The sequence below is a fragment of the Patella vulgata genome, chromosome 4, assembly GCF_932274485.2.
Source record: "Patella vulgata chromosome 4, xgPatVulg1.2, whole genome shotgun sequence".
NCBI classification, from domain to species: Eukaryota; Metazoa; Mollusca; class Gastropoda; family Patellidae; genus Patella; species Patella vulgata.
In genome coordinates, this window is record NC_065882.2 from 23,696,828 (window position 1) to 23,720,107 (window position 23,280).

General features: G+C 31.9%; 1 protein-coding gene across 10 annotated transcripts in view; it reads left to right on the forward strand.

Moving 5' to 3' along the window:
- LOC126819765 (protein unc-13 homolog B) overlaps nucleotides 1-23,280 on the forward strand; it is a 124,796-nt gene that overhangs the window by 69,999 nt on the left and 31,517 nt on the right. For 8 of the 10 annotated variants that reach the window (XM_056100330.1, XM_056100331.1, XM_056100332.1 and 5 more), the window contains exons 9-12: nucleotides 1,986-2,045; nucleotides 8,488-8,662; nucleotides 16,513-16,589; nucleotides 17,716-17,806. In XM_056100330.1, the coding sequence (XP_055956305.1) occupies nucleotides 1,986-2,045; nucleotides 8,488-8,662; nucleotides 16,513-16,589; nucleotides 17,716-17,806 (403 nt within the window). Of the gene's footprint in view, nucleotides 1-1,985; nucleotides 2,046-7,531; nucleotides 7,660-8,487; nucleotides 8,663-13,236; nucleotides 13,365-16,512; nucleotides 16,590-17,715; nucleotides 17,807-23,280 lie in introns of those variants that run through there. The other 2 variants (XM_056100336.1, XM_056100337.1) reach the window with 2 other exon arrangements.

The following is a 23,280-nucleotide window of genomic DNA, read 5'->3' on the forward strand; positions in this document are numbered from 1 at the left end:
CCTGATTGTACGAAAAATCATATTTTTAGCTTGTGGTCCCTCTAAAGGTCACAATTATTATATGATGATGGAGTTCTAACCAAAACTCCAGGACAAAATAGTCGCCCCTCGTACGCAAATAGTGTAAAAATATGGTATATCAAGGTTGTGGACCCTCTGGAGGCCACATTTTTGATCCAATTTGATGAAACTTGAAATACAAGTTTACAACCCAAAGATCTTGGTTCCTTTTGCTATTCATGCATATCGGATTGTAACTTCTGAATTACAGCCCTTGATTGTAAGAAAAATCACATTTTTAGCTTGTGGTCCCTCTGGAGGTCTTAATTTTTATCTGATTTAAAAAAAACCTTTAAATATATCACCGATACACCATAATGAGGGTTGAGTTTGATTTTCGTGAAAATCGGACCAAAACTGACGGACAAAATGGTCGCTCTTCAGACGCAAATAGTGTAAAAATATGGTATTCCAAGGTTGTGAGCCTCTAGAGGCCACAATTTTCATCCGATTTTGATGAAACTTGAAATACAAGTTTACAACCCAAAGGTCTTGGTACCTTTGTATATTCGCGCATATCGCATTGTAACTTCCTGAATTACGGTCCTTGATTTTAAGACCAAAACTGACGGACAAAATGGTCGCTCCTCATACGCAAATAGTGTAAAAATATGGTATTCCAAGGTTGTGAGCATCTAGAGGCCACAATTTTCATCCGATTTTGATGAAACTTGAAATACAAGTTAACAACCCAAAGGTCTTGGTACCTTTGTATATTCGCGCATATCGCATTGTAACTTCCTGAATTACGGCCCTTGATTTGAAGAAAAATCACATTTTTAGCTTGTGGTCCCTCTAGAGGTCTTAATTTTTATCTGATTTAAAAAAAAATTTAAATATATCACCGATACACCATAATGAGGGTTGAGTTTGATTTTCGTGAAAATCGGACCAAAACTGACGGACAAAATGGTTGCTCCTCATACGCAAATAGTGTAAAAATATGGTATTCCAAGGTTGTGAGCCTCTAGAGGCCACAATTTTCATCCAATTTTGATGAAACTTGAAATACAAGTTTACAACCCAAAGGTCTTGGTACCTTTGTATATTCGCGCATATCGCATTGTAATTTCCTGAATTACGGTCCTTGATTTTAAGAAAAATCACGTTTTTAGCTTGTGGTCCCTCTAGAGGCCACAATTTTCATCTGATTTAAAAAAAAACATTTGAATATATCACCGTTACACCATAATGTGGGTGAAGTTTAAATTTCGTGTAAATCGAACCAAAACTGCTTGACCAAATGGCCGCCCCTCAAATGCAAATATGGTATAACAAGAAGGTTGTAGACCACAATTAATATATGTTTATATCACAAAGATCTTGGTTCCTTACGATAATTGTGCATACCTGAACTTAACTGCCTGGATTATGTCCCCTGATTATTCGAAAACTCGCTTTAAAATTAGCTTGTGGACCTGCTAGAAATCATAATTTGTATTATCTTTTACAAAATGTTTAAATATATCACCATTACACATCAATGAAGGTTGAGTTCGAATGTACAAGTATGTAATACGAACGTTGTGGACCTAGAGATTTTTGTCTGATTTTGATGAAACTTAAAATATATCTTTATATCCCACAGATCTCAGTCCCTTTCGATATTCAAGCATTTCAGTCCATAACTTCTTGGATTATGACCCCTGATTGTACTAAAAATCACTTTTTTTTTTTTTTTGCTTGTTCTCTTTCCATCTCTTTCAAAATGTGGACATATCTTGCCTGGCAACCGCTGGTTAACTGGGAAAAAAAGACAGAATGCTTAATTTAACACATGACACAATTATATGGACAATAAGTTACTTAGAAATTTTTTTCTGGCAATGTTTCAGTTGTTAAAAAAATCTAGCATTGTTTTATACCGTACCTGGTAGGCCTACTTTTTTGGCATCAATAGAATGATAATTAAACTTTTATTTTAGCCCAGTGATGAGTCACAATTCTTCTATGAATATGAGTAGACAGAGTACACAAGATTACAGGTAAAAATAAACTCCTATATTATTCATAGATAACTTATACAAAGGGAACTAACTCTACAAGTCACAGATGGGCACAGACTGGTCATTCTATCTACATTGACTTAAATCTCTGCCATTTCTTGGTCTATAATATTTTTGAAACATTCTAATGATATTAATTTTTATAACAACAAAGCACCCAACATCTTACAATTATCTGATAAAGATTTGCAAGGGGATTGACCATCTTGATTTTTATCTAAACAAGTTCAAAGGAATCTATAGATAGGCTGCAGGCTATCATTATTTTTGTAGGTGATCTTCCTATTTCATGCCTATTTAATTCCTGAACATGAATATTCACCCAAACCTGGTAGAAAATGTCAATTCTAGACAAAAAATTCACAAAAATTTCTATGTAAAAGGGTTAAAGAGAGAATTGCTTTAATCAGATGGAACTTCATAATGGAACAATAATAATGCCTTCCCTTTAACATGAAAGACATATTGTGCACAAAGAAAGAAAATTTATGAGACCCAAGGGTTTGATAAGGACATCAACATAAAATTTAAATGTGAAATAGCACAATTATCTTTTGCATGATTTTTTTGCACAATAATTGCAAAGCAAAGCAGCATGAGATAGTACAAACAGTATGGGAAAGGCACATGTAAATATTTAACGAAAATGTCTTTGATAGCAAATGATGACATTGTTGTATTATTATCAATGAAAATGACATTTAGTATTTTCAAGTGCGATAGGTTAGTTTACTGTATTGGAAGTTGATGTGTTTGAAAGTAATGCAGCTATTGAAAGGTCACAATTTAACATGTTCTTGATGACATTAATTACTTGGTTTCCAGTAATTGAATTATTTTACCTAAAATGTAGTCATAAACATCTAATGAATATGGAAACTAGCCTTAAATAGCCATTGTTTTATCTAAAGGGTATACTGTTGAAATTATGTTGGCTTTTAGAACCTAGTTGGTCATATAATCCATTTATTTATGTACCAGAGGCTAAATCTCTACTGATAGTAGTCTAATGACTAATATTGGGAAAGTGGACAACAGAATGAGCTGGCCTGCTAAAGATGCATTATTCAAGAGCTAAATCTGCCTAATGCAGATCTTTCGTTTAGCCTCAAATGTTATATAAATCATTAATTAGACATTTATTTACATGCCAGGCCCATTATCAACTTTCTAGAACTTTCCATGGTTTTAATTTTCAACAGATTTAAATACAATTGGCAATTAATGATTTAATTTAAAAATGGATATTCAAGACTTTGTTTATTATCTTAACAACGGTACCAATCACAATCAAGACTACACAGTTCTGCAAATGATAACTCTGCTCAGAATCAAATAATTTGAAATTTTCAACATATTCCCTTTTCATTATCTGTTTTTAACTGTTATAGCTAGACCTGTCATGTCTTTATCTAAATCTTACATAATGCATCTTTAATGGACAAAATTAGATATATAATTATATTGTTCGATGCTCAGACCCATTGAGATAACAGGGACATAGGAACTATTTTGATATAGATGAGGCACAATAAAATTCATTTACTCATGTTAAGCCTAGCTGAGCAAGTCCAAATTAATTTTTTTTAAATGGTAAACCAAGAAATAAACTAAAATATGGAACCACTTTTTACCATTTAAATAGTATGGTTAAAATTGTGAAAATTGATTATCAGTTTTCATAAGTTATAGTTAGCACATTATTACTAGGGTCAGTATTATTATCATGACAATATATCATATTATTGACAACATAAATCTCTATCTTCTATCAATCTTTAACAGTTTTATTAATACTCCATTGACAAACAAGTACTTCTGTTCCTTTAGTACAAAACCAAACTGAAATAATATTTGTGGCTTTCACAGAATATGATTGATTTCTATCGGATTAAAATATTTCTATGCGTCCGTCCGTCCACAATTTCTTTGTAGACATTCAACAGGCAGGGCCGTAACTAGCTCTGAGCAACAAGGGGGGCGGGTAGTGTTCTCGGGGGTGCTGTAATATTGACGGACAATGTATATCTATTTTTTTTATGGTCGAAATTTTTTTCACAGGGCGGGGGGCGAAATTGGCATGTATCAGATCGAAACTTCATGGATTATGGCCCCTGATTGTACGAAAAATCACATTTTTAGGTTGTGGATACTCGAGGCCACAATTTTTATCCGATATAGATGAAACTTGAAATGTATGTTTATAACCAAAGATCTCGGTTTCTTTCGTTATTCGCACATATCGGACAGCAACTTCCTCCTGATTGTACGAAAAATCGTGTTTTTAGCTTGTGGTCCCTCTATAGGTTTCAATTTTTATCCAATTTAAAAAACATTCAAATATATCACCATAATGATAATTGAGTCTGAATTTTGTGAAAATCGTACCGAAACTACTGGACAAAATAGACGCTCTATGTACGCAATTAGTGTTAAAGTATGTATATTAAGGTTGTGGACCATCTAGACTCACTAGAGGTCACAATTTTGATCTGATTTTGATGAAACGTAAAATATGTGTTTATGTCCCAAAGATCTCTGTGCCTTTCGATATTCGCACATATTGGACCTGTATTATGGCCCTTGCTTGTACAAAAAAAATGGCAAATTTAGCTTGAGGACCCTCTACAGGTCACAATTTTAAAACATAGCACCGTTATACCCAGATAATGATTAAGTTTAAATTTCGTAAAAATTGGACCAAAATTGCCCGACAAAATGGCTGTGCCTTGAAAGCAAATAGTGTAAAGTATCTAACACCAAGGTAGTGAACCCACCAGAGGTCACAATTTTTGTCTAATTTTGATGAAACTTAAAATATATGTAGGCCCTATATATCCCAATGGTCTCCGTTCCTTTCCATATTTACGCATATCAGATTGTAACTTCCTGGATTATGGCCACTGATTGTACAAAAAATCCAGTTTTTAGCTTGTCGACCCCCTAGAAAACATTTAAATATATCAGTGTTACAACCAAATGATGGTTGAGTTTGAATTTCGTGACAATCAGACTGACACTGCCAGATAAAATGTCCCCTCCTTGTACACAAATAGTCCAAAATTATGTAATACCAATGTTGAGGACCCTCTAGAAGTCATAATTTTAAATTCGATTTTGATGGAACTTGAAATGTATGGTTATAACCCAAAGATCTTGGTACCTTTCCATATTCGCACATATCGGACCGTAACTTCCTGGATTATGGCCCCAGATAGTATGAAAAATCATGTTTTTATACACCCACATTTAAATGTGGTTGTATATTGTCCTCGTCCGTCTGTCCGTCCGTCCGTCTGGCGTCCACAATTGCTTGTTGACGCTCTAGAGACTAAAGTTAATATTCGATTGACTTTAAATTTATACACAGTGTTTAAGGTCATGAGAGGAAGAAGCCTATTGATTTTCAGCAATTTCTGATTATTATTAAACATTTATATAGCGCTCGTTTCACCAACGGTGTCCAGAAGCACTTTACAAAACAATGATTACAATTGTATACCTCATATACCAATAAAACAAAAAATAAAACAACTAAAAGACTACAAAAAGATGCAATATAATAAAGTAATGTACTGTATATCTATGTAAAAGCTTTTTTGAATAAGTAAGTTTTAAGATCACATTTAAAAGATTGTACTGAGGGGCTTGAACGAATATTAGTATCAGAACCAGAGGGTTTTAAATCATTCCACAGGTTTGGGGCTAAAAATGAAAAGGATCTTTCACTGTATGTAACCATTCTAGCAGATCTTGGTTTGAGATAATAAATGTCATTTGAATTATGGAGACTGCGAGCATTTGTTTGTTTTTCAATTAGATGACATAAATAAGATGGGGCTAAGCCATGAAAACATTTATAAGCAGTTAAAAGAATCTTAAATTGAATATGATGTGGAATGGGTAACCAGTGAAGTTGTGCATCGGTGTTTTGATCTTTTTGTAATTTGTATATTAATTTATTGGGTAAGCCGAATAAAAGAGAGTTAAAAGTATCAAGTCTTGAAGTAATAAAAGCGTGAGCAAGAGTTTTAGTTGAATCAGAGGAAAGGAATTTGCGAATTTTGCCAATATTACAGATATGAAAATAGCAGGATTTACAAATATTGTTCACGTGATTAGACTCGGTCATTTTACTATCAAAATCACCGTTAATATTGCGAACAGAGTTAATATTACTGTCAGAGCTATGGCCCTTGATCACTTAAGTTAATATAAATTGTTTAAGGTCATGAGACAAACAATTGAAACAAATTCTAATGATTTCTTATAATAACTTAATAGGTTATTATTCGTGTGTTATAAATGTGTTGTAAATGTTCTCATTACTGACAAAAGAAAAAATATGCGACAACCCTTGTTGACTGCCTGGACGACTTAGCTGCTGTGGGCATATGTTTCGTTGCCTGGCAACCTGCCTTTATCTGATTTAAAAAACTGTTTAAATATATTACTGTTACACACTAACCGAAACTCCTTGACAAAATGGCTGGTACTAATTGTACGCAAATAGTGTAAAAGTATGTAATATCAAGGTTGTGGACTCTCTAGAAATCACAGTTTTTATTCGATCTTGATAAAACTTAAAATATATGTTTTAATATATTGTGCATATTGGACCTAAACTTTCTGCATTATGGGCCCCTGATTGTACAAAAAAATTGCATTTTTCTTTAGCTTGTTCTCTGTCCATCTCTTGCAAAATGTGGGCATATCTTGCTTGGCATCTGCTGGTTTTTGTTTAATATAAATAGACAAAATTAAGATGTAGAAATTACTTAAATTAAATAGTGATACCATTTACAGCAAAAAAATAAATGTAATTAATACTAAATATCATATTTAAAATAGCCATAGACCTGCTTGATTAGTGAAAACATCCATATCTCAGGGAGATATTGTCAGATCTGTCTCAAATTTTACACAAAATCTACCGTAATTTAGTCTCCCGGAATATAACTATACAGCAAATCAAAACCTTTCTTTATGCTGTCAACGAAGATATAAAAATGACTAATATCACTCGAAATTAAAAGAAATACCGATATAAAGAATATGTTCAACGAGCTACATGTATGTTGGTTGTTTATCTAACAAAATAAACAACCAACATAGATAATGCATAAACGACTTGTATATTTTCTGTTTCTGGTGGTCTAAATTTCTGTACAGTAAAGAATCACTGTTTTTGGTTGTCCTCCTTTAATTTTGATATTTCTGAATTTTGTAAAAAAAAATTATTTTGAGGGTCAAAACAGACATCTGTTGTATATATTTTCCAGTGTTCATGAATTGATAGTATTAATGAAAATTATAGAGATTTAGTTGGACACCAGACATTTACAAAGTAGATAATAATGACAAAGTTGACATTTGTAATATTTGCAAGATATATATGTGCGTTAAATAGTTAGTTATATTAATCGTACTGAGGTACGTGTGAAGTATAATAAGGCTGGATTAGTCAGCTTTAGTATAGTTTCATCATGTGTTGTCTATTCAATTGTATAATTGAAACATGTAAATGTATACAAAGGGAATTATGTTTTGGAGAAAAGGAAGAATCAGATCATTTAATTGTTAAGAAATATATGTAGGTACATTTGAAATTATGTAATATTTTATAAACATTTGAAATATTTTGAATCACTGTGAAGAAAGGTCTAATTACTTACCTAACCATTCCTATTTAGCTCTATGTATCTTACTGATCAAAACTATTTTTTATGAATTGAAACTGAATCGTTATTCTGAGTAATGTTTATTAATTCTTATAAATCAATATGCCATAAATTTTATGAATTGAAAATTTAAAAAAGAAAAGATTGTTGCTGTGTGGGAGAATACATGTTTTTTTCTTTAATAAAAAAAATAAATATGAGAAAACATTATGTGTAAATTAGTAATTTTAGTGTGTGTTATTTTGGCTAGATCTTTAGATAAAGAATTTAAAATGGATTATTTTTTCATAGCTAAAAGAATTTCTTTTTTTTTTTACTTTTTCTGATTTAGCAGTTCATTTAATCATTGATAGTTTTCAGACTTCCCAGCATAGATATATACTCACACATAAACTTATGTTAACTTCAGTTAAAGAGTTTTTACCAAGTTTCTTAATGATAAAGTATCATTACATGTGCCTATAGGTTGTCTGTTTGGGATGAATTGATGGGTTAACCCACACAGCACCTGAAGACATGGTACTAATGAGGGTCTAGTCTCTTATTACACATAGTTAAAGGGAATAATTTGTCACAAACTGATTGGAGATATTTCTTAACTCAACTCTTAATATAGCCCTAGAGCCAAATTACTTCAATAAACCTGTTATATTGCGTCCGCAAAAACCTTTTTTCCCTTACGTCTGCTTGGGCCTCCATTTTGAATTTGACTCAATATTTTAATATAATTGTTATTTCAGTCCTGTAAATAGCCGTGTTTCATCTTCAAATGTTAGTCGACAGAGTACGCAAGATTATTGGGATGGCTCTGTGGATTTATGCGAAAACCAAACCACCACCGTACCTGATCTTCCATCACCAGCCCGATCACGCTGGATAGATGCCTTTAATAAAGTCTGTGCTCAACTTAGTGAGGTAAGATACAGTATAGAAAAGATCTGAAGAAATCGTTTTCTTTCAGCAAGACAGAAGAAGCAGTTTTTGTCATTCTGCATGAATTTCTTTTGAAATCCATGAAAATTCTGTGAGTGCCAATGTTGAGGTCTGCTGTGGTTTTATCACTTGAGAAGAATAGTACAGTTTAAGTGTGATTTGTTTACCAAAAACATCCAGGCCACCCCATTGCATTGATTTGTTTTGGGAGAAACTATAACTAGTTAACAAACTAACATCAGCTCAGTCTTTCAAAGGATGATTAACTGTGCAGAGCTTGCTCATTTCTTTTTAAACCTGTGTTACCACTGAAAGACTTGAAAAATTCTGACATGTTCATTAAAGGAACCACCCAAGATATTAGTTTAGTGAATAGAATTGAATAAATCCATATTAAAGACTTAGAAATATGAAGTCTAAGTTTCCTGATAACCATGTCTCTAATTGTTGTAGTTATGCCAAGTAAGCGGTACACCAAAAGTTTTTATTTGAGTTATAAAACCCTCATGTTAGGCAAGATCAGCTTCCAAATTCTTCAATATTTTGATCTGGAATTTTTCAAAGGAGACAAATAGGCTATTATTTCTTTATACTCAAACCCTCTTGTATCAACAGAAATCAGATGTATCAAAAGAAACCGATTTGTATCGAAACATACCAACTGAAATCTGGAATTGCTGTTTTAATGAACTTATGTTGTGAAAGATAAAATTTCAGTTATTTCCAAGATCGATGTAGATCATAACTCAGTTAATTGATTCTCCCCCCAGCTTTGGGAACACGTATATAATTGTCTCCAACTACTCTCTTGGATTGTGATTAATTGACAATGATATTTATTATGGACTGTTTCTAGGTTTATTGTTGATTTATGTAAGAGTAAGACTACATGATGAATGAATTGCGATATTCTGACAGTTTGGGAACACGATACATGATTGGAGAATTTTTATTTTAGTGTCGATAATTTACAGTCTAGAAATAAAATTTGTTTTATTGTTGTACAGGGGTGCCATGGCGATCATATTTTGTTGACTAATAAATGTTTTCTTCAACATCATGACTTTAAATGAAATCTTAATAACTGTACACTTAAGATTCAACAAGCTATTCAGTTGTTGTCTGATAAACTCCTACACAAGTGAAAAAAAGAAATATTGTTTTAACCCGACACAGCCTGATTACAATATAAATGAATCTCAAATCACAAAACATTGATTTCTCCATCATGCCATATGTTGTTGTTTTTTATTATTATTATTGGGAATTTGTTTTTGTTTTTTACACTTGTATTGAAAATATAATTATATTTGAGTTTCAAATGGTGGCTTGTATTGATTTATTTTGTAGACGTGTGACATGCATACATAATGTAACTATGAAAATGTAATTTGGTTTCTCCAGAATGTCATTTGTTGAATCATATATTTGAGACTTAAAGTATCAGGTTTTTTTATGAATTGTGAACCTTATTACTTGGATTTAGAGTTTATGATTAGAATCAGAGTATAAAACAGGATTTGTGTTGTATTATTTGTATTTACAGTTTATTATTAGAACCTTAATACAAAACAAGATTTGTGTTTTATTAATTGTGAACCTTATTATTTGTATTTGCAGTTTATGATTAGAATCAAGGTATAAAATCAAATTTGTGTCGTATTAATGGTGATCTATTATTTATTTTTCGAGTTTATGGTTTATCCAAAAGTGTCCAATTAGTTTGAAATTTGAATATATTCAAGAAGAAACTTTCAAATGATAAAAGATACAGAATTGTTGTGTTGGATGCAAGTTCTAAAAGTTCTAAATATTTTTGTGCCCATGCAACTTATTATTGTATCATCAAATAGGATGTTTTCAAAATAATTTTATATATAAATGATATGGAACATAAGATAAGGTTTCATGGCATCAAAACAACCATTAAGAGCAACATATATATAAATTTGAAAGTGGTAAAAAAGCCAACCCATGTAATAGTAAGTGCAGGAGGACCGCACTACACGTAAAACAAAAATCTACAAGATAAACCTGCGGACAAGACAGAAAATAGACATTGCAATAATGAACAAATATTTAATGTAGTAAAAGAGAAATACACAAAAAAAATATACCATTTCAATATAACTATTTACATAATGTGTCTGATTAATATGCAATATACAAGAATAACTTAGTTATACTTTTGTCTTTCTTATAGTGCATATGTATTACTTTAAGCTGACTTTCTCTAAAATTTAAATATTGGTTTCCTAATTTAAAGCACCGCTTTGCTTTAACACATAACTAATTTTTTCTTGATGGTTCATAATTAAAATATTTTGCTTTCTGTGTGTCATGATTAATTTAGAAACTAGGGATATCATACACAACAATCAGCTAATTAACTAATTACAACATTGTCATATATTATTAATTGGTCTATTTCTCTTTTTTAACAAATGGTAAAATTATTCTGTAGATATAATTCAATTTCTGTGTATTGCGATTGGAATGTGTGAGCATATTAATATTAATTACTTTTCGGGAAAATTGGTGTCTCTCCTATTTGGCATTTTATAGAAAGCGGATTTTATGTGTGAGCAATATTGCCTATATACTTAGTATATAAATACAGCTAAATATTGTTGACATTTCCACAGGCAGAAAAACAATCAAGTTAAAGGTCAAAAATAATGACATCTATATAAATGCTGGCATTTTAAGTTCTTTCGTGATCTGGGAAGAAGGGTATTCAAATAAAACACAGTTCAGATACCAAACTGTAGGATATGTTATTACATCATTTAAGTAGGCACAATCAGCAGTATGGAGGTAACCCATGCCCCCCCCCCACCACCACCACCACCAAAACAAAATGTATAGATATCCAGAAAACGAACAAAATTAACGGATTGAATCTTTATCAAACAGTACTAACCATAACTTTCATTTAAAGATGAATTATGTAAGAGCTAAATCTGCTTATTGTACTTTGTAGGTCTTTATTTTGGCTTCAGATGTTATATAAATTATTATTTAGACATTTATTCACATTACAAGCCTAAAATCAACTCTCTAGACTACCAGATGGGCCGAGATTTAAATAGATTGAAATATGATCGCCATTTAATAATTCAATTTAAAATTTAGTTGCGATTGTCAAGTACCGTTGCTACAATAATAAACAATCTATGCTAAACCTTGTCAAATCTTTAAACACTGATAACTTCGCTCAGAATAATGTAATTTAAATGAAATTTTCAATATATTCATTTTTGATTATCTATTTTTGAACTATTGTCGCAAGAACGACCAGCACTTTATCTAAATCTTACTTAATGAACCTTTAGGGTTAACAAGAATACAGATTGAAAAAATGAGAATTTTAAAATCAGACTAAATAATTCTCTCTTTTTTTTAAAAAAAGAAACTGAATTTATTGTTAGGATATATGTTTTTGTAAGAAAGTGATGTATGGACCAGACAATTCACCAATCCGACTTGAAATTATTTTCTCAATATCACACCACCTATAATTTAGTTTTTCCTCTGTGTATTTTGTTGTTGAAATCGAATATAAAGTTACTCCATTTTTTAACACGAATGACTCAGATAAATCATATACTGTAGGTGTTGAAACAGATGGTCTATCTTAACGCCTGTTTTCATTTTTCCATTTCCAGCTACTTTCACATGTTTGAAGCTCAGAAATACTGTAGCATACATGAATGTATTTTCAATTTATTGATTTGAATAAGAATATCAATATTTTGTATTTAAAGTATATATGTTCTACTAGAGAGGTTTTATTTAAAAGTGTATGTTTTTCAAAATGTACATATTGTGTCTACACACAAACAGCTTTTAATACCTCTTGAAATTATTGGCGTGCATATGGACTGTAAATAACGGATTTTAATAATGAGAAGATGTCACAGTTAGTTCTTGTCATAACTCGATATATTGTTAAAGGAAAAACTCAGATTTGTTCTTAAAACATGTTAAATATTTTCCTTTGAGATTTTATTGTCTGAAAACTTAATATTTTTAACAGGAAGAGGAATTGAGTACATCTTATTTTTAATGCTATGAGTTTGAGTGATACATGTAGTGACGTGTTAGTATATTGAATAAGTAGAGAGGAAAGCTATTTCTTAATTTATTTATCAATATAGATCAAATTATGAACTTTTTATATGAATAATATTTTCATATCAACTAACTAAAGGTTTGATATAGTTGTGTATATGGTGGTATTTTAATATACGGGCATGCTCCAGAAGTTAAAATGGGAATAGTTTTGGATAGAATAGTTCATGAATTGGATGGATTTACTGGAGGAAAAGATAAACTTGATGATGAAGAAGAAGAAATTAAAAATAGGCTGTCGTCTGTTGACGGAAACGGCAAGAATCCGAAATCGGAACAATCTCGTTGGGTTATGGTGAAATGTGAAGAGAGTTTTCAACAGACTCATATTCCTGCATGGTTAGAAATAATTGAACAAAATAAGGAACAAAATAATGGTCAAATTGTGGAAACAATTTTCTCTGATAAACGTTGGTCACTTAGTAGTGGTAATAGTGGTACTACTAGCATTAGATCCGATATGGTTCAAAGCGATTCTGGACATGGAGATGAACTGACCAATGAGGTTTTTTCTGATAATGAGTTAGATATGAACTGTGAAGAAACTGAGGTTTGTATAATTGAGCTTAATAAAAATTATTATTACCTCTTCGACATGCAAAGAGTTTTTATAAATTGTTTTGTCCCCCGCCTTTTGAAGAAAGCGGGGGACTATTCAATTGGGTCAGTCCGTGCGTCTGTCTATCACACTATTGTGGACACAATAACTCCAATTAAGGTAGAATACAAAACTTGGTGTTAGTGTTTATTAGGTGCATGTATTGAGTTAGATGATGAGCATTTCTGTTTAGGCTAAGCAGAGTGATAATCAATTTGATAGGTCAAGACTTGAACACAATGACTTTGATTCTAATTCAGTGAGAGTCATGAACCTTGGTGTATAGTTTCATTGCCTTGATTAACTTCAATGATGAGCATTTTCTGCTTAGGCTTAGTAATAGTAGAGACTTCAATTTCAAGAACAGTATCCCTTCTTCTAACTGAGGTAGAATGTTCAAACTTGGTGTAGGTGTTTATAAGTTCAGTGCTGAGCAATTTCTGCTAAGGGTAATTAAGCAGAGAGGGATAAACAATTTGATTGGTTGAGGCACGGAACATGCTAACTTTGATTCAAATGGTGAGACTTGGGAGTGTATTTTAGCCTAAAATAATTATTTTGGAATTGAGGTGTTGGCTGTAGAGAATACAGAGTTAAAAGTCAAATTTACTAACTGACAGGATTAGATTTCTTTATTTTATTGTAAGCTTCCTAATCCCTTTTAGTTTGTAATTTTAAAAGTACGACTCATAAGACATATGTTTTAAGTTTACCATAAGGTTTCAAGATAACCTAGTTAACTTCAAGAGATTATATATTAATATAAATGGATATTTAAAATTTTGTATATGAATGCTTTCAATAGAAACCTTGCTTCTGAAAAAGTGTTCCTTGTTTATGTAGAAAGATGCAAAATATTGTAACAAAAATAGCATATGAAACATTTTTGATTCATACATGGGTGTGTCAAACTAAACCCTATTGAAAACATGTCTTTAATAGCAAAGATGGTTTATTTTGAAAAGATGTAAACTGAGAAGCAATAAACACACTACTGATTTGACTTGAATTGATTATTATGGTGATTGTAGGCTGGACATTTACTAACATGATAAAATCAACAACAACCCACAGAGGCAATAACAACATTACCGTACACTGAAACGTAGGCACAAATAGTAAAAATGGAAGTCGGTAATAGCATTGAGTCAGAATTGGTCCTATGTATGACTGTCTGACATGCAGTCCGGCATAGTCCATGATGAACAATGTTGGCACCGTTGAACCATGTGGAACCCTCGCAGTAGCAGCAGCTGGGAGTGTGCGATGCGGCATGTGTTGCCCGATAAAGACACGGTTTTGACTAGTCGTTGTTTGAAACAATGGCCAGTTGGGCAATGGCTTTGGTACTTATGCCCTATAGAATTAATGCAATGGCACCTTCTTGTTGAGGTTTCAACCGCTGCATTTTAGATTGATCTCTCAAATGATATTTACAATTATCCATTTATAAAAGTGGTGCATTTTCATTACATCTTGGTATATAACTAATATTGCTACATACACCTCACGAACAGCTTAATGGATTTAAATTTAGGTAACAAATTTGCATTAAAATCTAGTCACGCCCGACTAGACAAATGAAGTAAATTGAATGTCACTGAAAGCTTTTACAGTGAATTTTGGGTTGACTCTTTTTATTCACGATTGGTTCGGGTTTTTAAAATTAAGAATAGCTATTGTCATTGGAAAAGAGATACTAGATTGCTGTTTGTTTCCAAAAGATCTTGGTTAGGTTGTGGAATTATGAAACCCTTAATCAGTATATATTCTGACAATTATGAATAGGAGTAGGTGTAAGAAATTTTTTGAAAAACTATTTTCTAGAGTACATTATTTTCTAGAGTACATTTTCATGTTTCTAGCTTATGCACAAATTTAGCATGATGCAATCTTACTAATTCATCAAAAACAATGTAAATTCAGGACTTAGACATCCCTTCCCTCACCCCAACCCCAACCCCACTCCACAGATACAGAAACTTCTTTAAGATCCAACGAGCTTACGCCTACCATACTCACTCAAATTCTCACTCTCATATTTTACTGAATTACTAATAGAAAGTACTGGTACTGTTTATTTAGGCCAATTGGCAGAAATAAGCTTTTGAAAAAGGTTTAATTGGTTTGAATACAAACAGTAATTAAAATGCAAAAATGTTAATGAAAATATATTTTTTGTTGAATCTATGGTTAAGAATTGATTTGAACTAATGTCATTGTCTGGGTACATTCCTGAAATAAAAACTGACATTCATGGTCCCGGTCTATACATAAAAGAACTATTAATAATTGGCACAGTATAAACAATTAATATTACCATATTGTATTTCCAGTAAGAAATGATAATTGCAAACATTATTATATAAACCACTGTTGATACTAGACCTATTTCGTTTTACTTTCTGGATTTTAATTTGTGTATTAGACGTAATAATCTTGCATGAAGGTGTACATGACTAATATTAAAACATTGTGTGTCAGTATGCTATGCATATTGGACAGCCATATTTTAAAGTTTTAACTGTGATTTTCATAGTCATATCTGTGGCTATGAAATCATTCAATACAGATGTATTTAGATTTCAAATAAATAGGGATTAGAACATGCTTGATTGACAAATGAAGACAAGGTCAATTGACAGTAAATGTGCTTCAGTTGGTGGGTTTTTATTTCCAGTCAAGTGTCTTTTCTGTACTTGAATTTTGCTTTCTCATACACATGTTTTCGGATGTGGATGAATAGATCTTAGTTCTATTATATATTGTCTAGGTAAGAATTCAAGTACATGAAAACTATAGGTGTTTCATACTGGATGTAATCTGAACCAATGACTTCTTTTGATGTCTTTTGTAATAATTACCACATATCATCTTTTTCATTCATAAATAATATTTTTGTGTTGCTTTGATGTATGTAGAAACTGGATTCAATAAGACATAGTTTATTACATTTACGTCATAGATTTGTGAATCTATGAAGTAAGTAATTGTTATCACCAGGTACATTTGATAACCTTGATGATATACATCTTGATCAGAGTAGAAATTGCAATATGAATGAATGTGAAATTATATGATGTTTGTATATATTTTATAGAGTGGATCTATTATGGGTGATGGTAGTGAAGATGGGTATAGAGATAAATATTCCTGGTCACATCATGCTAACGGAGGGTAAGTTTTATTATACGCCCAAATTTTAATGTTGTTAACATTGTAATCCTTATTCCAGTCTGTCTGTCTACCCGTTCAATATTTCTTTATGTACATGAATGTTTAAGATTTCTGATAATTATTTCCATAGTTATTTGCCATTGTTGTAGAATCTTGTGTATGCTCTAAGTGGCAAAATATAGGAGTAGATGTTATTTTTTATTTCCTTTCTTCACTAGTTAGATATTGACTTCAAGTTGAAGGAAAATCCAGACAATCTACATTTTATAATCATGGGCTAATTCATTTTCATAAGCCATCTAATAATTCTGGATCACATGAGCTATAAGTTTTTCCAAATATTGTATGGGGTAAAGTTTTTGTCCGATCTTTACATAGAATTTATATGCATAAATATTGGTAGCATTATTGCTTTCTATTAACACAGGTATATAGCTTTAAAAATAAGGTCAAGTGGCGTGGTTTTGATTCCTCGCTTGTACATGACAAGGAGTAGGGTCACCTGTCAAACCTCGTTGGTTTCCTCCGGTTTCCTCCCACTGCTAAAGACCCCTACGCGCAAGAAAATTATTGAAATAAAATTGAACCATATGTTAGTCCCGAAGTGACTAGTTTGTGTTGAGTGGATGTTAAACCCCATTTCTCTCTCTCTTTCTCTTAAAAATAAGGAGTGTAGTATTGAGTAGGTGGTAACAATAAGTCATTATATGTTAATTTTTTATGTCACTAATAATGTTACATGTGGATATTGTATAAACTAAAGTTTTGTGTCCTTTAACTACAGATTATTACTCATGGTTTAATTCATGGCCTTCAATAGCAGACCTTAAATTTTATGTTTTTATAATAATAATACAGAAGTCGTGTATAATTATTTAATCCATAAATCCACAATCTAAAATTTGTTTGAACGTAGTCTGTCATATAAGTACCTTTTCAGCAGGAATGGAAGCTGTGATTAATTTTAAAAAATACAAGTTGAAAAGACCATTTCTCAGAGGAGTCTGCAATGTGGTATGTGGAAGTGGACACTTAATCAGTTGTTATATATGAACATTCTTAGAATCAGACAGAATGGAATATAATTCAAAAATAGTTTTCTGTAATGTATTTTTTAAATTTCCAGTCCCCCAGAACACAATCCATTTTACACAAGTATAGACAGTATGCCAGAAGTCAAGTTACGCCGGAAGTCCATACCGCTTGTAAGCGAATTGGTAAGTCATTATTACTATGTATAAGTTTTTGTAAATAATGGTATGCACTGTTTACCCATCTTGACAGTAAAACCTCCAGACTAATGTTCATATGACATGGAGATGAATTTATATAAGCTTTGGCTTGTTTTCAAATTCATTATATCAGTATTGTATATACTCATGCCGTACTGGAAATAATATATTGTTTAATTAAACCAATTTGACATTTGAAATCTCAGATCTCTCTTAGTTTTTATAAGTAACCATTTTTGATTGGCTCTCTGTCATGTAATCATTATGGGCACTGTACATTGATACATGTTGTACTGCCGGCATTCTGCTACTACATTGAGAACAATTGCAGATTTTTGTTCCATACTAAGACTTGATCTACTTTAGAATGGCTATATAAAATGATTTTCCTTTCATTTCTTCTATTTACACTTGTATGGCCTGGGAGCTGTGAAGTGAAACTGTCAAGACTGGAAAACAGTGTTATAATTCTATCTCGTGAGCTGTATGTTAGGCGTTCAGTGTGGTTCATATATCATATCATGATTGGAGTATAATAAAGCTTTTATAAATCCCGTTCCTTATCACACCATGATCAATGTTTTATACTGCACAGCCATCTTCCCAATATATACAATGTTCATTATATACAGTTGTATGGTACACGTACAAGTGAAAGTCGTAAGCGATCACATTATATTCAAATGTCTATACCTGTGCAAAGGTCCATCATGTAAATGCATGAAATTATTGGTATCTAGGGATGCTTCTGCTTTTGAAATGTATCCTAAATTTTGTAATATATGATGTATATATGATATAAGCTATTGTAAAACACATTTCTTATTTCCCCTCCATAACAGGTATTGAAGGTATATTGTTTTAACCCATTGTTTAAATTCACTTTTCAATTTAGTGTTGTAAACATTTAGTTGTAATGTAGTATAGTTTGCCGTAGCTTTAAAGGCTGTTCTTGTTAGCCCATGTTGGATGTTTTCTGTACTGTCACGGCTCTGAGCCATAAAACTTCTTTTTACTCATTTTGTATTAAAAATTTTATTGTTTTTTACCCAAGTGCAATATGCTGTTCAAAATGACATGGATACTTTTCGTTCGGTATACATGTGTATTATGTCAAACCAGTCAAAGAATTGGAGTCAGAATGTTGTATTTTAGACATAAGTTAAAGATTTTGAGTAAAGTAAAGTTTTGTGGCCCCAAGCTCATAGACTAGGAGCCCAGTGGGTCAACCTAGCTGAAAAGTGTACCAATTTTCTCCTATATGGTATCAATGCATGTATATCTGGTATCTTCAGAATGTAAGTCTACTGGGTTTCTGGTGGTGGGTGTGGTATTCCACGCCCAAAATGCAATGCCCCCCAACTAGGCTAGATTAGCTCAAAAGTGTACCACATGAAAATCGTACAGCAGTGTGCCGTACATCTTCAGATATTCCCAAAAACACTCTGACAGACATTTCTACTGGTGGGTTACCCCTGACAGAGCTATGTAATTGCAAGATATTTGTAGTGGTGGAGTATCCCTGACAAGAGTTATCTAATTTCCAGACCACAGCTAGACTAGATTAGCTGAAATCTGTACCACCTAAAACAGCTTTGGAGTTGTTCAGTACCACGACGGGAATCATGAATGACCACTGCCAGACAAAATGCCACGCCCCCAACGAGGCTAGATTAGCGGGCATTGTTCCTGTGTTTTAAAAAATTAAAATTTTAGCCAGGATGCGTAGAATACTAATACCTAGTCTGGAAAATAGATAACTCTTGTCAGGGATACTCTACCACTACAAATTTCTGGCAATTACATAGCTCTGTCAGGGGTACCCCACCACTAGAAATGTCTGTCAGAGTGTTTTTGTAATACCTGAAGATGTACGGTACACTGCTGTACGATTTTCATGTGGTACACTTTTGAGCTAATCTAGCCTAGTTGGGGGGCAATACCACACCCACCACCAGAAACCTGGCAGACTTACATTCTGATGATACCAGATATACATGCATTGATATGATATAGGAGAAAATTTGTACACTTTTCAGCTAGGTTAACCCCCTGGGCTCCCGCTCTATCATACCAACAACACTAAATTATTCATACCTTGAGACTATTTTGGGCTACAGGTGTTATCTCCATGTAGCTTGTTAACATCCCACGAAGCTCACTAATCAGATCAATCAATGTGTATGGTTTAAATCGATGCAACTGGACAACTGAGACACACACTATCAGATTATCGCAATACTTAGTTTTTCATAGATTGGACAGAAGGAGCAGAAATAAAGTGTTGGGCAGAATTTTTACAATTAGTAATGTCTCAATGTAATCCCCTATCAACATGACTTGCAGATTCAAATCAAAGACCTACAACAGTGGCCTGCGCCTACCCTCATAAAATGAAATAAAATAGTAGAATAGTTAGGACTAAATCTTAAGGGTAAAACACACCACTGCTCAAATGAAGAAGAAATGAAAAAAATTGAAAATAATTCTTGATGTTATAGGTAAGGACTGTAAAAGGTCAAAACTCAATATTCTTCACATAAAACATGTGATATCATCACTATTAACTTCGTTGTACAAGCTGTCCTATTTAAATTTGAATAAAAAGTTTATTTCATCTGTTTTGACATGTTTAAAATATCTTCCTTTCCCACATTTCTCACTACAAGACTCAGTGATTGAGTCTTGGGGGCATTCAATCAAGGGGTTAGCTCGGGGCATCATTGAACCTCTGTACGCCACTGCAATCAAATTACGTGTACCAGTATTACACATACCAAGGTAATAAAGTTTAGGTTTTAGCTTTTCAGAATTTTTAACGGATTCAGAAAACACTATAATAACCTTCTCGGATAATTTTAAATGCATGTAAAATTTAAATGAATTGTTATTGTTGTAAGAAAATAAACATCACTAAATGTATAATTTTTTTGTGTAAATTTATTCAGTACCTGGATGTTCTTGTCCATTCTTTAATTACTTTAGTGTTGAATCATTGGATGTCATTGCATGATGATAAAAACAAAATAGAACTATAATTACACAGTTTACCACAGATCTAGATTTTAGAAATTGAGTTCATCAAATGATTTAGTTATAGAAATAGCGGCACCATATTTTATCTTCATAGTTACTGAACATTTTGAATGATAGTTTATTATTAATAGTATATTATTCAATGGTAATTTATCGTAATAAGAGTTATGATTTTATCTTCTGTGATCTGGAGTCTTAGTCCTAAAAGTATCAGTTTTGTTAAATTTTAAGCAGGGCTTTTGTTCATGGGCTATGACTTGAAATAAGATTAAATTTGAGCTCTTAGTTGAAAAGGCATTATATTTTGTATTTTAATGTTTTGAAACTTGAGTGATCAATCGCATTTTTTGCTCAAGACAATTTATTTTTATTAGCATTGAAGAATATTGATGTTAGTCAATTCTATGATAAATATATACTCTTCAAAAAAAGTAGGGGATATTCAGAAACAATACAAAATTGCGGAAATGCACTGGCCCACTCCTCTTGCAGTGCCATGGCCAATTCTTGCAGTGTTGTCGGTTGATGTTGACATCGACGAACACGTCTGCCGATCAAATTAAACGTAACACACTAAAGCAAAGATATGCTTAACAGTAAATCTTATGCAAGAACATGGATAGATAAACCAGGATGAGGCTGTATTCATCCACCATTCCTTGAAGTGTCAAATTTGATAATGAACCCCTCCCATGTGTATGGCACTATAGCGTGTCGCATGTGCAGCTCAGTGGTTCTGTTAGGGCGATAAGTTCTTCATCTGTGAACATACACTCAAAGCATGTCAAGTGTCCATGATTTTTTATCATATCACAACCTGCATAGGTATTTGCATTTCAATATCCCCAACTTTTTTTGAAGAGTATATATATAAAACTATGTAAAGAATGAGGATCTGGAATTAGTAGATTTGTTAACAGTAAAGATTATTTTAGCGAAGGTGACCATAGTTTAGAAATCATGATGAATATTACAGTAGTTAGAAAATATAAAATCTTAAAATATTTTAGATCTCTGTTAATTTAATTTTGATGCATCAACGAATTCATTCATTATCTGTATATCAAGTTTCTGGATATGAATTAAATTCATCAAGAAAAAATACCATTAGATGGAAAACTTCCTTTAAAATAAACCAATTATGTTTTTCATCTTCAGGTAGTTCCTTTAATTAGTAATTTAATTTGAGCCCAGTAATTTTTTCTTACAATTTTTAGTTAGTAGTTACAGAAGTATAACAACATGATCTTTATTATCTTAGCATGACAAAGTTTTTACTTTTTCAAATTTTACCAGAAAATTCTATATATTATATTCTACTTTAGCTATTTAAAAAAATGTTGAAATTACGAGCCAGGCCTTTCACAAATGTATCACAATATGAAATTATGACGGTCAATATTTTCAATCTAAATTGATATTTCTTTCAGTTAGACTACTGTTATTTCTATTTGTATGAAAAACAAACTTTCCATCATTTAATTCATTAAGAATTGTGTTAACATCAAATATTTGATGGTCTGGAACTTAAGTTGCTGATTAAACAATTCATTCCAAATTTTTTATTGAAAAAATTCCCTGGAGATGAAGAATAATTCACATTCATTTATCCTTGGATAACAATTACTATAGTTGTATTACACTGTGACGTTTCAGCAAGATTCCACAAGTCATCTTCAAGCATATAAACCTAAATTTAACATAATGTAATAAACTACACAGTAATGTTGTCCATAAATACTATTTTATTTGACCATATCCAATCATTCATTACCCATAAATGTAGGTTTTTTTCACAATATATATTGTGGATTTTACATTATATTTCAAAAATAAGCAAACCGACATATTCGTCTTTTTTTTTAAGATTGCGACACAGCTTTTAGACACAATACACAGTATTGACTTTAGCACTGATTTCACAAATAATGGTTGTTAAAGAGAAAGTTAAAGATGCATTATGTAATAGCTAAATCTGCCTATTGCAGGTCTTTATTTTGGCTTCAAGTGAAATATTAACTATTATTTAGATATTTATTCACATTACAAGTCTATAATCAACACTCTAGATCATCGTATGGCAGAGATTTAAATTGATTAGAACACCTGCAAGATTAAAAAATTTAATGATAAAATGGATAATCAAGACTTAGTCTTGTTTGTCCTGTACCTTTGCTATGATAATAAACAATCTACTCTACATTTTCAAACACTTTAAACTTTGCTCTGAATAAAGTAATTTGAATGAAATTTTCTTTGTATTCATTTTTCATTATCTATTTTTGAACTTTTATGACAAGAGCGACCAGCTATGAATCTAAATCTTACATAATGCATTTTTAAGTGGAAAGGAAATATAAAAAAATTCCCAATGAATCTGCTGTGTAAGAGAAATATGCGATATTAGTTGATTGAAATATAAA